Raw genomic sequence first — 17360 nt, forward strand, 5'->3', positions numbered from 1 at the left:
TTGAGTAACATTACTCTGGACTTAGGAAACAAAATATTCTGTTAATCTTATTTCAGCATGTCCTTGCTTAAAAAAAAAAAAAAAGTGTGTTTTGAACTTGAGCCATGTGTTTTCATTGGGATCTTTAGATCTCCTCTGAGAACAGACGAACCAGTATTTTCTGTGAGCTGGGAGTGTCTTGTTGTTCTCACCTTTCAGATAGATGAAGTAAGGCATGGGGTAATTACAGCAACTGGCCCACATTTGTGTTGTACCAGTCAAGCCAGGGACCTCGCTTGGGATTCCTGCTCTCCCTGAGGAGTCCAGAACAAATCAGAAAGGTTGTCTCTAACTTTGAAGAACAACAAGTGTGTTGAATGATGTTAATTAATTTTTTTTTTTTTTTTTTTTGCAGCTGGATTTAATTGCAAACCCCTTATTTTAGACCTGCAGGGTTTTAGCAGGGACCTGCCTGTATCAGTGTAGGCTTTGCTGTGGTAGGGAGCTGCAGTGATGGTCCACGATGGAGCTGTACAGCCCTGTGCCCAGGTGCTGTGGGCTGGGAATCCAGGGGTGGCTGCAGGGTGTTGTGGACTCCTCTGTGCCCCTCCTTTGGATGTGAATGTGCTTGGCCTGGTGCTGTGCACCCCATTAGCACAGGCTGGGGGACACTGCCTGGAGCTGGCTGGCGCTGGGGCAGAGCTCCTTGGCATGTGGGCCAGCCTGCGGCGACTTGCTGTGGCTTGTAGTGTGCTTTTGTGGTGTGAGTTGGGAGAACAGGTGTTGGGGAAACAATTTTAGATGGTAAATGGCACGTGAGGAGGAGAAACAGGAGAGCAGGGTGGTGGCAGGGGGAGGATGGGGGAGTTTTGAAGGCTTTAGCAGTGGGGCAGAATCCTGTGAGTCTTTCAGCAGGTGAAAATAAACAGGTACAGGAGGTTCCATAGGCACTCGCCTCCTCCGCAGGTTCATGTTGTAGCCCTGATTCTGGTTGTGGTGATAACCTCCAGCTTTCTCCTGTTCCTAATCAGAGACCATAAATCTCCTAGTACCTAGTGCTGTAATGGCTAATGCAGGTCTGTGGGTAAAACAGTCTCAGATGGAGACTCTAACTGGGGGGGGGAAATACCTTTCCTGTGAGACAATGTCTGTTCTTCATCAAAATCAGTTGAGAAAGTAAGAACTAAACAGTTTGATTTTAAAGATTTAAAGAGCCTGGCTGTACTCTCTCTCTTACTTCCATTAATCTGTTCCTATTGTTTGTGTTCCTCTCTTAAAAATTATTAATAGAGTTTTGGAGGAGGGGGCACCCCAGTGTCTTTTGCTGGCAATAGGTGTCCTGGTGGTGTCCCAGCTGCACCCAGAGAAGGGCACCAGTGCATGCCCTGCAAGATGTGCCCCCACTTTCCTCCCCAGTGGGAACACCCATAGCCCTTTTGCCTGCTGGTCATGGACCCTCCTCCCCAGAGCAGTGCTGGGCTGGGCACATGGAGTGTAAAAATGGGACCTGAGGTGTGATCTGAAGCATCTGTGGAGCTGCCCCAGTGCTTTGGTGACCTTTGGCTCCAGCCCAGTCCTACTGTGGTAGAAACATCCAGGACCTTGGCCTTGTGCTGGGATCTTGCTGGTGACCTGCTGGTTGCAGATGTGGAAATGCATGGGCAGTGCTTCTCTCCTGCCTGCAAGGACCACGTGATTTTTACTTTTTGTCTTCCCAGGGCTTCTAACAAGAAGCCTCAATAGAGGCAGAGGTGGTTTGCTGCCCTTGTTGAGGAAAAATCCTTTTGTGCTGCTGCTAGCTTGTGATTACTGCAGGACACAGCTCACAGACACTGTGCCTTGGTGCAGGATGGTTTTGCTGGCCCCCTGTATTTTCATCCTGTGTCTATATTCCCCTAGTAGACAGTTAACTTTCTTTAGTTGCACAGACCAAGGCAAAAAAGCTTTTAAACTGTTTTAGAGTTCGATACCACGTGGCTTTGCACCTGGTGCCGTGTTTTAAGCTGAACTGCTGATCTGAAGAGTTAAAGAAAAAATCATCCTATTTATTTTACTGTAGACAGCTGCCTCAGCATGGTCAGGTCTACCTGCTGTGCTTCCAGGAAGCCTTGGCTTGCTGAAAGCTGCCATGGACTCTGGGTTGGGGTCTCTGTGTGTGTGTGTGTGTATATATATAATTTTTTTTACGTGTGCTAATTAACTTGTAGGTGGCCATAAGCCAAGATGTCTGAGTTTGAATCTGTTATTGGGAAAGTACCTTAAATTACTGCAGATCCCACTGAGCTTTCAGAGCCCTTGAGAGCCCTGTGCACATGTCCTTGGCAGCTGCTGGGAGGGTTTGCCCCTAGATCTGGGCTGCAGGAGAGCTCAAGGTGTCTCCTGGGAGGGTGCTGGTGTTTCCTGGGAGGGTGAGCACGGCAGGTTTTGAACCGTGTGCTCCTGGCACAGCCCCCAGCTTAGGGTGGGAATGGGCGATCAAAATCCCATCCAGTCGGAAGCAGGAGGGGAAGTGGGACAGTCATACTGGAAGTAGAAACACGCCTGTTCTGGGTGCCTCTGAATTCCCCCGTGCACAGGGGCTTTCCTGCCCGGGGTGGATTGCACTGAGCACGCCAAGCTCTTGCGTGGAGAGGCTGTCTCATCTGGGATGAGGGTCAGGCTGCTGGCAGGTAAGGTGCCCTGGGGCTCAGCTGGGATATCTGGGGGGAATCCCAGCTCTTGTGCAGGGAGTGAGCTGAAAGCAGGAGGGACCTGGTTGTCCCTTTGCACCCCTGCCTGGAGAGCTAAACCTTGTCTTTTTCCATTTGTCACTTGGTAAAATACCTTATTCAGAGAGACTCACCTGACCCCCATCAGGAGCGTGGTGATGTCTTTTTGTGTGTCTGTCATCCTTGAGCTTCATGGGGATTTGCTGAGAAGATAATTTCTCTAAGATTGGACCTCTGGGTGAGAGGGCCTCCCTGGGCTGCCTTCCACTGGCCGCCTGTGGTGCCTGGCTGCCAGGCACCGTTGCTTGGTTTGGTTCATTTCTGGCCGCGAGGCTGCGTGGCTGCTGGCAAACCAGTGAGGCAGCCCTGTGCCTGCCTGCAGCAGATAGCGAGGGGTTTATCAGCACGGGCTCATCTGTGGTCTCGCAGGAGGGAAAAGAAATAGAAAAAGAAAAGCTTCCTCTTTCTTTTTTATTTTTTTTCTCCCAGCTTTCCCACCCCCTTTTTGGTTTTTGTGCATGCCAACTGCTGTTTCAGTTGAAATTGCGTTGGCTGGGGCTGGCTGTGCTCCCCATGCACAGAGACCACAAGTGTGGGGAGAGGCTCCCGGGAGCACTGGAAGTTTCCTTTGCTGCTCTGGTGTGCTGCTGGAAGAGTTTGATACCGCCAAAAACCTCGCACAAATCCATACAAAACACATACCTGCACTGGGGAGGAGGTGTGCGAGCGTGCACAGCACTGGCTGGGATGGAGAATGGGTCCCAGGGAGCTGATCCCTGCTTGGGATCAGTCCTGGTAACATCCCTGACCCGGCAGGCAGCAGTGGCAATTTATGCTTGTGTAACTAGCTGTTAATTTGAGAATAATAGTTAATGCACCTCACACTGACAGCGATGAAGGGCAGCATTTAGACCTTTGTTACTTTTTCACTGTAATCCAGACAAAAAAACAGGAGGCTTAAAACCATCGCCGAGCAAACAGTGTGAAGTATCTATAAAAAAATCAGTAACTTGTAAATCTCCCCTTGGGGCCAGGAGGCACCTTGCCACTTTGTTGGTTTTCCTGATTTTGTTGCAGCTGCTAAAGGAATTGCAGCAGGTGGTTGAGGAGTTAAGCTGGGTGAGGGGGTGTTTGTGAAAATACCCTCGGGGCTGTGGTGTGTTCTCTGGCACTCTGGCCCTATCAGGAGGGCTGGTCCAGGTGGCACTGAAGGTGTGTGACATGCTTTAGTCCTGGGTTTTATTGTAGCTTATGGATGGACACAGCTGCAGGTGAGGTCAGTGCCTGGTGTCCCTCCTGCCATTAGATCAGGGCTTACCTCAGAGGGCTGCAGAAGTGGCCACAGCTTGGAAGGAAGAGCACTGACATGTGAGAGTGTGGATGTTGAAAGGGATGGGCTGGGGAGGGACCTCGTGCCTTTTTGGGCTTTGTGTTGAAATGCCAAAACTCTAGACTGTGTTTTTGGAAACTGAGTCACCATGCAGAAAAAATACCCATCTCCAAGAGACTTAGAGATCAACAGGACCCAAAGAAATAGCTGGCAGTTTGGCTTCCTGGTCCTGCTGGCGGTGGGTGAAGGCTTTCTGGGGAAACGGGGTGGGATAAATTTGGGAAAATCTTACATTTGGACTCCTGTGACAGGAGTAGTGTACAGAAGAAACTTAGCAGTGGGGTTTGCCAGATGGAAAACGGGGCTGCTGGGGAATTGCGAGGGCAGTGAGATTTTGGTGACAGCTCAAGGCCCGATGCTCGGTTGTGTCACAGGACTGCGGCTGACTGAATTTTAACCTGCTGCTTTCCCGCTTCCTTCCAGCTACTGCGCGACGTGGAAAGCAGCCACGCGATGAAGAGGAGCTCTCGGCTCTCCTAATCCTTCGCTGGTGATTTGGAAGCAGCCGCGGCCGCGCCTGCTCTTCGGCCATGTCTGGCTCCACGCAGCCCGTGACGCAGAGCTGGCGCGCGGCCGAGCCGCGCTACCCCCCGCACGCCATGTCCTACCCGGTGCAGATTGCCCGACCGCATGCGGTAAGGCCAAGGCTTTCCTGCCCTAGCCGCTGGCAGGGTGGGAGCCACGTGGGTGTCCCCAGCGCCGGGGCAGTGGTTCAGCTGCGCCGGTCTCGGATGCGGCTTTTACAGAGAAATCAGACCATTTCCGTGCCTGTGGTACAGGATTTCATTGTTCCTCTCTCATGGGATCCTCTTTTGTTTCTCCATATGGCGCTTTCAGTTTTTCTCTCCCTTTCCAGCCTTTTCCTAAGCACTTGCTGTGGTGGTGCTCATGGGCTCTGGCTCATCATTTCTGAGCACCTGTGTCTGTTTGTCCTCCTGGCAAGAGCACCCTTGATTGGGTGCATCGAGCCTGGGGGCAAAGGGGAAGGTTTTACAGTTCTTGTGGAGCAGGAGCACATGCCCTCCAGCCTTCTTCCATGTGGCCTTTCCTTGGCACTGAATCACAAGGGAAGGACCATCCTCTTCTACATGTGGGCTCACTGGGAAGCAGTGAGCCCATTCCTTGCTCCTCACACCTGCAGGAGAGCTCTCCTGGTTCCCAGGCAAACTGCTGAGAATGAAGCTGCCTCCTGCCTTCTGTTAGCAGACCTGCCTCTCTTTATGCAGCTCTCCTGGGGAGCAAGAACATAACTGAGCTGCTGAGCTTTCCATTTTATCCTTCCCCCTCTTTCCCCCCCTCTTAGTCTTGACCTGTAATCTTTTCTCTTCTTGGATCAAGTTATAAGCTGAAGATGATTTTTTTTTTTTGGGCTCTGTCTTGTTGAATACCAGAACTCACAGAGGTTAATTCACCTGGATCCAGCCTCTCCTTTCTGTGCTGTCTCACTCATGCCTGTGTTTGCTCATCTAGGATGAGTGAATGTTTTCAGTTTAAGCCCTTAACGGAGGAAACTCTTCTTAGTGGAACAGCTTTAGTCAGCTCAGGCTGCTTAAAGGAATCTTATTAGGTGCTGGAGTATGGCTCACACTTCCAAGGGTCTTTGAGCTGCCTCTTGGTGGATCACAGTGAGGTGGAAGGTGCCTGAAACATAAGTCAGGGAGAAGACTTTGTCTGGGGGTTATTTTGACAGTCACAGCTACTGAATGGTCAAATTCAATCTGTGCTGTTTTTATTGTTCAACTTGAGAGCCTGGAAACCCATGAAATGCCAGTGGAGGGCTGACATTCCCTCATTTGCCCTCTTTGCCTGGCTTCAGCTGAGTGGCACAAGGAGCAGACCTGGAGATTGGAAAGGCTTTGAAATAGAAACGTTAAGGAGGGCGCGGGACGGGCTCTTGGCTGCATTTGCTGGCTCATCTACATCGCTCGGGGCCTGCGTGCTGCTGCACAAAGAAGCTTTTCATCCTGGCTATGAGACACGCTGACCTGGTTCGATTTATGGGAGCTTTGCTTCCATCACTGTGAGCGTGTTTGTTTGGGGGCTGGAACATAACCAAGAGCATTTGTCTCAAAAAGAAAATCCCAGTTCTCCTTTTTATAGGAAACCCAAGCGGGAGGAAGATGTGACCAGGTGAGCAGGATCTGCAGTTGTTGCAAGACTGTGGTTTAAAAGCAAACCAAAGGAACCTCAACCTGCAGTGTGGAGACAGATTTTAAAGAGAGTGTGAATGGCTCCTGTCCTTGGGGTGCTGAGCTCTTGTCTCCTGCAAAATCCCAACTGCTTTCTTCCCCTTAGTGCTGCAAGAGCAGGATGAGCAGAGCAGTTGTTTGCAGTGGGCTGGAGCTGGGGGTTTCTGCAGCCTGCAGTGAACGCTGGTTTTGTTCTGTTGTATTAATGTTGGAAGAAGCTGCTGGCGTTCATTTCTAGAGGCTGTTTGTACAGGCGCATGTAATCACCCAGAGCTATGTGATACCTTCTGGGTGTCTGGATGCAGGAGAGGTCCGAGCTGAGATTTTTTTGGATGGAAAGCCAGAAGACTCCTCTGGGCAGAAGCGTGCCAGCCCCACACAAACGGACGCACCTTGCCTGTGCTGGGAGGGTAGGCAGAGTGTTTCTGGGAGCGTGTCCCTGCATGATCTGCCCCGCCGCTCTCAGCTGTTCACAAACACGTGTCTCTTGCTCGGCGGCGCCGTGAGCTGGAACCTGGCCATGGCTCTGGGGCTGGAGCAGATCTCTGGTGGGATTGCTTGGGAGAGGAGAGCCCAGTTCCTTTGAAGTTGCTGCACTGTTTAATATTAAAAGTCAGCGGTATTTGCTTGCATGTCTTGGCCAGGTCAGTTTTGTCATGGGGTGTGTTTGCACAGTGAGAGCTTGTTTGGAAGAAACCAAGAGAGGCCAAAACCAGCCCGACACTAACATGTCTTGCATCTAATTAAATTTTGGTTCTGGTTTGTTGCGTTCCAAGACATCCTTTCCTGAGAACTGGGAATTCGTCAGCTCAGGGATCCTTATCCTGGTGGTGGAAACGCCCTGGGTCACCTCCTGGGCGCGTGTGCGGGGCTGAGCACAGCAGGGCTGCAAATGCTATTATAATATAAATAAATAATCACAGCTCAACTGTGACGGTCGCACCCAGGGAAATGCGGCGCGGCAGGAATGCTGAGCTCAGAAATGAGCCGTGACATTATTTTAGGCTTGGAGACACTTTATGAAAAGTGATTTAAAGGATTGCAGCTGTTTGATTTCACAGATGAGGCAAGTGAGAGGAGATGTTGTGAAGGGGCAGGAGGCAGTGGAAGAAGTCTGAGGGATTTTTCTTCTACCATCACATAAAGCCTAAGGGAATATCCAACAAAATGGGGGGGAAAAAGTGTATTTCAAGTAAACAAACAGAAATATGCTTTGTGCATATGGGCACCTCCTCCTAGCAGCATGTTCCACGAGCTACTGCTGAGTTTGGAGCTGGCAGGGAAGATCCAGTACTGGTTGAGTGAGGATGTTTGTTGTCTGGTTTCACTCTTGGTTGCCAGCTTTGGGCAGGGCTGTGAACCCGTGGGTCTGACCCAGACTGAGCTCTCTCCAATGGCTGACGCAGCAAACGGCTGCTTCCACAGGGTAAGCAACACACTCAGATGTCTTCCTCCTCGCTGGTCCCAACAGCTGATGGGAAGGCTGGGTGAAAAGGGTGCAAAATTTTATAATGACCCTGAATTTAATTCTGTCTTAGGAGACAATGACTTGCAAAAAGCTTTGACAAGTCAGCGTGCTTTTAACAGGAAGAAGGAAGCTTGGTGAAAAGGTTCTGGTTTGTTTGACTTTCTTGAGGTAAAACTAAAATCTCCAATAATCAGCAGTTTCTTCTTAAGGGCACAGAGTGGTTCTTGGCCAAAGTGCAGGGAAGACATTTCTGTTTTCCATATTCATTAGCTGTAATGTTGGGGTGCGCAGTTGACTTCTGTCATGTTCAGCTTGGAAACAGAGGAATTGTTTGAATGCTCCGTGACCTTTAGCTAAAGGTGAAAAAACACATTACTTACGCTCTTAACCTTCTAATGTGTCCAAAGTTCATGCTCTCTCAAAGGAAACTTTCGCATGAAGGATATTCATTTTCAGGCAACCTGCAGATATTTTCTGTAAACAGATCAATTTTCCTGTGTAGTGCATGCCCTCCTTTCTTTATAAAACCTCTTCATGATCAATATTCCCTGGGAAAAGAAGGGTTCCTGTCATTTCCTCCTGTGTGAACCCATTTTCTTGCTGTGACCTCCTTACCAGCCTTCCTGCTCCTGTTAGTGCCCTGACATTTCAGAGCAGGAATGGTGTGGCTTTGGATGCAGGCTGGGCTTTCCAGGAGGGTGGTATCAGGTGCTGGAGATGCTGGGGGTCAGGGCACACAAGGTGTCCTCAAGCAGCAGCCTCTGTGATAAAACAGCTTCTGCTTTTGGGGTGCTTTAAGTGTTTTATGTACTAGAGATGCTAAACAGGATTAGGGATTGGTAGGAATGGGGTGTGTACACATTCATATGAAATTGGTGCTCCATCATCACTTGAATTCCCCTTTGTGAGCATTTTTCCCTCCCTACCAAACAAGAGGCTCATTTTGCCTCCTTCCTGCTGTTTGCCCCCATTCCTTGCACACAGCTTCATCTGGGATGGAAAACTGAGCTTAAGCCCTCCTCAACTCCTGTGCTCCAGCTTTGAGACCGTTATGCTTTTCCCGTGCCACCTCTCCTGCCTGGGAGCAGCTCAGCAGTTCCTTCATTAAGCTCCCCATTCTCAACACAGCCCTTGTGCAGGAGCGTCCGAGCCCCATCGCTCGTTTGCTTTGGCCCATGATAAATAACTTCCTTGTCTGTGTGAGCCAGAGACAAGAGGTTGGTGCAAACTTGCGTGTTGATTTGGTGTCCAAGCCAAAAAGTGGCCTGGGGGGAATGGAGTGCCTTCCCTGCCCAGACTCCTCCTCCCAGCAGTTTGAGCAGGGCCAGTAAAATGCAGTGTCCTGCTGTGGAAGGTGCTGTCAGGAGCAGGCTCCGGGGATGGCAGGAGCTCGCTCCTCTCCGCGGTGACATGGTCAGTGTGGCACAGCAGCACCAGGTAAGCCTGCACAGGGGAACTGTACCGTGCCTTACTGCTGCTGTGGTGGTTTTCCTTGGAGTAGTTATTCACACTTTTTTCTCCTGGGAGCAAAATGCTGGTCTGTGTCAGTGGTCCAGGAACCAGAGAAATGGAAGAGTTTATGGTGCACCACCTCCGAGCACAAAGAACAGCCTCCTGCTACCTGCTGAGAGAGAGGAATCCTGAATTCTGCCTGCTTGGCTCCAGCTAATGTTTTAAGGAATGACCTGAAAATACAAGACATACCGTGGAAATACTGACTCTGATCAGGTCTGTCACAAGAACTCAGCTCTATCTCTCTTGAGGACCTTTCCAGTGACAGATTGCATTAGCTCTGAGCAGCTCAGCGGTGGATTTCGGAAAATTGGCTTTCTGCTCTGGGACTGGGAGAGCATGGAGTTGAAAGAACAGGACACCTAATTCCCTGCCCTAGGGTCTCCCTCCCATTGCTGGGAAGAAGTTGGCTTACAACAGTTTGTATTTAAATCTTGTTTTCCCTAGGATACAGCCTTTATCCAAAACACTTATTTTACTTCAAGATACAGTAAACTTCTGTGGTTGCTCCCTAATCTTCTTTTTGGACGTGATTTGATGCAGAAGGTGATGCTTTGCTTTTGGTTGATCTCATGATTGTAAATCCACAGGGGAAGAAAGAACTTCCACTGTTTATGTGGTTTGGCAAAGGCACTATAGCCACTTTTGGAGCCTTTTCCTGTGCTTCAGGCCTGACTGATTGCACTGCCCCACCAGCCCCTGGGGGCACCTTCTGCAAGACTGGGGACTCTTGCTGGTTGTCATTGTCACAACATTTATTCAAAATACTGAGCAAGTGAAGGATTTACTGTGGAGGTGTAAGGAAGAGTCGGAGAGAGTAGGGGACATGGAAAGCTGAAAGGGTCCTACGTGGACCTACAGATAAACTCTGGGTGTTGTATGGGAGCAGGTGTGGTAGGCGGTGGTGGGGGCCTGTGCTACAGAAGAGACGTGATGATGAGCTAAATAACCTGGTGCCTTTTATGGCAGAAAGCTTGGGTTGCGTGAAGAGAGCTGCTCACCCTGGGTGTGTGTTCATGGCTTCAGGAAGCACAGCACCAGGCGTGGGGGCTGGAGGAAGGGCAGACGGGTCATTCCCGACTCAAAGGCGCCTGGATGCGACTGGGACAAAAAGTCTTGTGATGGGGAGAGGCTGAAAAGCAGCACTGTAGTGGATGTGCTGCTGCTCTGTGGGCACCTCTGGCTGCTGGGGAGAGGGCTGGCAGCTGGCTCCAGCACCCGGCACCGGTCAGATGACCGGGAAGCCACAACAGCTGAGAGCTGTCCTCACCGAGACGTGACTTCTCCATGAATGGCGCATTCAGACAGGGCAGCCAGGCACTGCTGACAGCCCTGCTTTGCTGGAGAGGTGGGAGAGGGCATCGAGAAGGGTGCAGTGCTGTGCAGCTGGTACAGATGCCATCCATGCTGGCAGCAGTCGTGGCCTTGGTTGCAGGGACGGCAGCAGGAATTGGTGCCTTCCAACGAGGGGCCACGCGCACTGTGGTCACCTCCTAAAACAAAAGGCCAAGTCAGCAGCTTCTGAGAGACGGATGGCAATGAGACTGTCTGGGAACAATAAGGGCATTTGTCTTTTCAGCACATGTTGCATCCCTGTAGGCAAGATAAACATGCATGTATTCAGCCAGGTTTTTATTACTGACCTTATCTTCAGTAGGAGAGCTGATTGTGGAGGAGTTATTGTTTAGTTTATGTTGTTGATACTTTTTTCTTAAACCTGCAGTGAGCTCCTCACAGGATTTTAGGGAGGAAGTTGGGCAGACAGCATTGTGCTTGTGGACAACCTGTTTGGATCAATAATCACCTCCTTTGCACTTCAGAGGAGGCTTTCAGCAGCAGAGGATGGTTCCTTTGGGCTGGGAAGGCTGAGCATGGTGGGTTGTGTGCCACACTGGCCCCCTCACAGCCTGAGCTGTGTCTGGACCTTATGCAGTGACACCTCTGTTACCACCCTGGTTCCTCCCAAACCTTTCCCCTTCCTCCTACCTTTGAGAATTGGCTTTGGGAAAAATTATTTTCTTCAGGCGAATGCTAAAAAGTGCATTTCTCGGTCTGATGAGCAAATGCTGTGCTGCCAGTGCCAAGGGGTATCCAGGCACCAGAGAACTTTTCCTTTTATTGCTAAAATAGGTCACACTGCTGGCAGAGAGAGATGTTAGGGAACTTTTTTTTCAAAGCTGAGGGTGTGCGGAGCAGAGGTGAGTCCCCTGTCTCTGACGAAGCCACCGAAGTGGTGGCCACCCTGCTTTGTGCACTCCACAAATGAACTGCTGGATATTCTGAGGCCCTGGCATGTGCCAAGCTGGGATATGCTGCTCCATGCTGGCTGTGTGGTTCTGGGGGTGCAGGAAGCTCAACAAGCCCCGTGCTTCCCCAGGGGATGGGATGGCTTTGCAGTCCAAAGCTGCACGGTCATCGTGGACACAGTGTTGGGTTGCTCTGGGCCATGTGGACATTCCAGAGCAGCAGCTGTAAGGTGTCCAGCTGTGGCTCTACGTGCCACCAGTGACATGGTCTGGGGGGCACCAGCCCTGTGCCATCACCCATCACTTCCCCTGTGGTTAACCATTCCCAGAATGGCACAGCGAGCTGCTCACGAGCAGCGGGGACAGACCAGGCATCCTTTGTGAGATTAGATAAGGGCCAGTTCATGAGAAGTGAAATAAATAGGGATGTTTTGGCATTGTTTTTTCTCACTGTTTGTACCACACCATTATTTACTGGCCTCATTGAATGTTTCATCAGAAACAGCACATTGTTAGAAAATACAAACTATTTGCCATACAACTCTGGGTGAGCTTGTAAGGAGCAGCTCTAATCCGTGGTGGAGGTGGCGAGGAGCTGGCATTTGCTCCTCGAGGAGCGTGTGCAGTGCCCAGGCCTGTTTGTCTGCCTGCAGAAGGTGACGAGGACAGCGTGGGGCAGTGGCTTGTCACGGGCTGAGCTCTCCTGTGCCGGGGAGCTCCACAGCTGCGGCGCTGCCCGCGCCCGACGCCGTGATTCGAGGCGGCTGCGGTGCCGGTGCCGCTCTCCGCCGGGGAGCTGGCCCAGCTGGCGGATGTGGTGGCTGACCCCAGGCTGCTCCTCCTCGGCGTCACGGCAAAACAAGCACCGGTGGTTTTTAAACAAAGCTGTCTTACACCGAAACTCGGCGGGGAGCTCCCGGTTGCTCTCTCGGGTCGAGGACGTGGTAAGCGCCGAGGATGGATCTCACGCTTTGGGCCGCTCGAGCTGTGCTGCAGGTTCTCATCTGGCTGCACTCTAGGTCTCCATGGGTTTGCTCCAGAGCTGTTTTCCAAGGAAGCCAGAAGCGCTGGGTGTTTGTACTTGTTTTTCTGCTGGTGGGAGGAAGAGAGGAGGAGCAGTTCGCCTTTCTGTTGCAAGACCAGCTCCAGGTTTCCTTTCTGCAGGCCTCCTGTCTCTGAGGTCTTCTCCTCAGAGTCAGATTCTCGGAGCCACGGGAAGGCCATCGGGATGGACCAGTCGGTGCACGCCTTGTCTGTGTGGATGTGCTTGGTGCTGGAGCTGGGAGTGCAGGGTCAGAGGTGCTGCTGGCTGTGGCGTTTCTGGCACCGTGTGCTGCGGCTCAGCACCTGGGGGTGCTTCCAGCATCGCTCTCAGACCTCTCCTTCTACCTCCTGGAAGGTCAGGCAGCCAGGACCCAGCAGCTGCAGGCAGGGGAAGGAGAAATGAAGCACAGCAGCAAGTGCACGTGTCCAGAACAGAAAGCGAGAGAGGCAGAACGGCTGCCTGCCATTGTTGGCTTAGTGTGGGGGTTACCCTGAGGTCGGGGACAGCACTGAAGAGTTTGCTAGAGACTTTATGGTAGGTAAGGCAGCAGGCTGGAAGCTTTAAAATAATTTTAAAAGGTAGGGGTGTGTGGCTTTCTTCCTTTTTCATTCCACTGGGCTTTCTCTGTGTGTTGCCAAGAACTTCTGTAATACTGTGTTCAGGAGCCTGGCTTTAAACTATTTGATTAGCAAATCTAAATGGGCCTCGTAGACTCAGGTTATTTGGAGTAGAAGGATTTGGAAATAATGTTCTTGGCACTCCCAAGTCAAGGGATAACACAGAAGCCTTGAGACTCAGGGTGCTTTCCCTGTTTTTTTCTCCCAGCACCCCACACAGGAGCAGCAGGGACGTGTCCAACCTCCTTGGTGGGCAGCAAAGGATGCTTTCGGTCCCTTAGGCTGGGCCTAAGCACCTCTTCAGTCTGCTGCATGAAGAAGTGTTTTAATGAGGCCACTTCTGGGTCTTCAGCTTTTCATTTATCTAAAGATTTGCTTGAAGCTGCCCTGTTCTGCTGGGGTGGCTTGCGGTGGGGCTGTGGCACTCTTGGTGTCTGTCTGGCCTTGGCAGTGCTGCTAGTGCTGGCCTCCTCCCCTCTAACCTGATTTGCCAGGGCCCCTGACTATCCATGGTCTTTCTGCTTCCTTGATTTCTGTCATGACATCTACTGAATTCATGAAATCTGCAAAGCTTCCCAAAGTACACCTCTGTGGGAGCACCAGAGCCACAAGGAACAACAGGAAAGTTGATGTAAAAGGAAGAAAGTCCTTACTGGAGGCAGTTGGAGATCTGAAAGGTCTGGAGAGGGTGCTGTGGCTAAGCAGCAGATTTGTGGAGTGGGAGGAAGGTTTGCAGAGGGCAGGAAGAGATGCACAGAGAGGGAGAGGAGGAGCAGAAAAATAGAATGGAGCAAAACCCAGCAAAACAATGGAGAGGAAAAGAAGCAACATGTAGTTTGGGGCTGCAGGGTTCTTTAGTTGTTTTATTTCAGGTGTCTTGGAGTTGCCCATGAGCAGGTGCTAGAAATTTGAGGTCAGGGTGAGGGCTACATCATATTTGTGTGATTCAGTGGTGGGGAATTCAGGTGGCAACCTCTGGGTGCTGCTCCTGTGTCTGTGTGGAAGGTGCAGTGGTGCTGGCAGCAAGGTGCCTCCCAGCAGGTGTCTTTAAAACTCTGCTAGAGAAAATTGAAGCCTCTTCTGAGTCATAGAATCATTTAGATTGGAAAATACCCATAGAATCGTCAAATCCAACCATCAGCCCAGCACTGCCAAGTCCACCAGGCAGTTTGAAGGCAACTCCTAAACCTTTCTGGTGTTTGCATTTGAAAAACACTGTCACAGCTCACAGTGCAATTTACTGGAGTAACTTCCTGAGCAATTACTCCACCTACATCTGCCAGGGCTTCCACGGTGCCTCTTAACAGTTCATCACAGGGCACAGAAATTTGTCAATTTTAATCCTCCTCACTAATTTTTAGGTTTTGTTTTCTCCTTGTAAAACCCAACACGGATGTAAGCAAGGCAGAGCAGGTCAGAGTCACTTCAGGCCATGCCAGCAGGTTCTGAGCTTCACCAGCCATTTTCTGATGGGGTTAGAGGAGGCAAAAGCTCAGCTGAGTGTGGGCAGGGGAAAAGGAAAAACAGATGGTTCTTGGGGCATGCAAGAGCCTTTTTTTTTTTTTTTTTCTTTTCCTCAAGGGCACAGCCTTTGAGCCTCCCAGACGGGTAATTCTTGTTTATACACCCACAGAAAGTGACGGTCCTGGTTTTGGACCTATTGGTGTGTCTTCCCAGACATGATGTGTTTGTTTTGTAGGTGGATGTCAGGGGCTGCATCGCTCTTCCATTTAAATACTTATTTTTAATTTAAAACCAGGACAAGTGTGAACGTGGGGAAGCTTGGTTGTAGGCAGGGATTTTGCTTTGGCTGGGCTGGAAGAGCTGATGGGCTCTGTCACTTCAGATGTCTGTGTTTGTCCCATCTGTGGTTGGAGTGATGGCATGTTCTGTCCTGCAGCCCCCCAGGCGTCCTGCACGGATGGACTCCAGAGCTGAAGGAGAAGCAGCTTTTGGGGCTGCATCCTCCCCACACACCTGGATTTACAGCAGAACAGCCGTGGGAGGATGAGTGGACACTGTCCAAGTCATGCCCTTCTCAATGTCGCAAGAACCTGCCTGCAGACACCCCTTGGCCCAGAGGCTGAGGTCTGGGATGGCCAGGCTGGAGCTGGGGCTACAGAGGTCTCTTGTTCCTGATGTTTCCCAACACTGGTCAGAACAGAGAAGGAGCAGCACCACACTATTGCCTGATAGTGGGGAGAAATAAACTCGATTCCAAAAACTGGCACAGCTTTCTAGGCACAAGAGGTGGTGGCCGTAGGAAACCACAATTCCCCTTCCTCCTGCCTTTGATATTTGGCCTTTTCAGCTTTTGTGCAAGAGAGGTTGGATGTGAGGTAGGGGATCTGCTTTTCTTGGCTTAATGTTTATAAGCTCTGATTTTCTTCCTGACTTTTCCAGAAAATCTCTCGTTTTACTCTCTGATGGTCAAACACGTTGGGCCTTGATACTCCTACTCCACAACTTGCTGGAGGAACATGACATCCACTGTGAGACTTCTCTTTTCACTTGCAGCTTGGGAGAGGGGATCTCCAGGCTCAGGCTGTTGCTGTTTAAGCTTCCAAACCCTTTCTTTGCCTGCCATTCACCTTGCTGGGGCAATTCCCCAGCTTCCATATTGATCTTCACTACATCAGAACAAATAATTCCTCTTGCAGTTGGGGTTCAGACCCCCTGCCCACATCAGCTGCATGTATGTGGTCTCTTATTTATTATTTTTCTTTCTGTAGACCCTGAAATTCCTTTTTTCTTTTTGAGGAAGTTTAAGCTTTCTTGTTCCAGTTGAGAACTGTTCAAAAGTAAACTCCCAGGTGGAATTGGTTCTTCTAAGGTAAATGTGTGTCAGTGTTACCAGGGTTATTCTGTGACAGGGTTTTCTATGCCATTGCTGAAGGTCTTAGTTAATTAGATGATTAGTCTGCTGGTCAAGTATCTATCTGCAAATAAAAAATAGCAGTTGAATGTAGCTGCCTAAAATACTGCTGCTGGAATCAGTCTGTGGCACAGAGCAGGAGGGCTTCTTATTTAATTAAAATCAGGAACATACTGTACTGTACTCTCCAAGGGTCAAGGAACAAAAGGGACGTACACATAATAAGTAGCAAACTGTCCTTTCAAACCCCTTGAGCTCAGCCCAGGGGAGCTGTGTTTAAAGGAACATTTTCAAGATAACATTTATGATTTTTCTTCTGTCCTTTTTCACCCCTTTTTTTCTTTCTCCATGCTGCTATGTGGACTACCGAAGCTGAAAGTATCCTGTGACTTAATTTTGCTCTTACCTGTTCTTACTCATGGATTCACAATAGTCATCAGGACTGCTTGGATGCCAAAAATCCATGTGTGGGTGCTCAGTGGCTGGGTTGGATTTGCTGGGGTCCTTTCCCAGGAGCCAGCCCTGCCTGCAGCCCCAGGAAAAGGCTGGATTGAACAAGGGGCTGAGCTCCCATTCCACTTGTGAGACTGGGAGTTACTGGGAACCTTTTGTGGAGGGCAAAGCACTGAGCTTTGTGGCCCAGTGCTTCAAAGGAGGAATATCTCCATGTTTTATTTGAGTTGTTCTGTGCTTGCTTGAGAGCTGCCAGCAGCCTGACGAGCTCTCCTGTGTTTGTTCCCGCAGGACGTGGCGCTGTTGGAGTACCAGCATCATTCCAGGGATTTTGCTTCCCACCTCCCGCCAGGGTCAATCATGCAGCCGCAGCGGCGGAGGCCGTCCCTGCTCTCCGAGTTCCAGCCGGGCAATGAAAGGTACTGGCTCCCTGCCTGCACCAAACAGGGCTTGGGGCAGAGCTGGGGTGGGAGCAGGAGGCTTGGGAGGGACCCACCTGGGCAGTGAGATGCTGTTTTTGGGTATTGACCACCAGCTTGGATTCCTTCTGCTAATGAAGTGGCACCTTTGCCTTCTGGTTCCTTACCTTTGACTGCCGTGCGTTGTAAAGAAGTCTTGAAAACAACAAGAAACAGAAAAACCACCCCCTCGCTTGTGTGGAGCTTCGCGTGTCTGCGACTGGTTCTTCAGCATAGGAAGTGAAGCCGTGTGGTCGGGTTTGGTCTGTGGCTCCCGAGGCTGCAGGGAGGAGTGAGAAGAGCTCATTTCCTCCCCCATCTCCGCTTCCTCTGCTGCTGCTCTTCCTCCCCGCTTTCATTGTTTTTGTTTCTCTTTCTGCATTCCCCTCACAACTTTCTCTGAGCTGCTTTTTTCCTCTC

The 17360-nt window shown here is 50.6% G+C and overlaps 1 protein-coding gene across 9 annotated transcripts in view; it reads left to right on the forward strand.

The window, feature by feature from the left end:
- The window catches only part of NCOR2 (nuclear receptor corepressor 2), a 229749-nt gene that overhangs the window by 66361 nt on the left and 146028 nt on the right, over positions 1–17360 (forward strand). For all 9 annotated transcript variants that reach the window (XM_068208356.1, XM_068208364.1, XM_068208365.1 and 6 more), the window contains exons 2-3: positions 4501–4712; positions 16774–16901. In XM_068208356.1, coding sequence (XP_068064457.1) covers positions 4608–4712; positions 16774–16901 — 233 coding nt within the window. In that variant the 5' untranslated portion in view covers positions 4501–4607. The remainder of the gene's footprint in view (positions 1–4500; positions 4713–16773; positions 16902–17360) is intronic.

The sequence above is a fragment of the Anomalospiza imberbis genome, chromosome 18 (assembly GCF_031753505.1).
Source record: "Anomalospiza imberbis isolate Cuckoo-Finch-1a 21T00152 chromosome 18, ASM3175350v1, whole genome shotgun sequence".
NCBI classification, from domain to species: Eukaryota; Metazoa; Chordata; class Aves; order Passeriformes; family Viduidae; genus Anomalospiza; species Anomalospiza imberbis.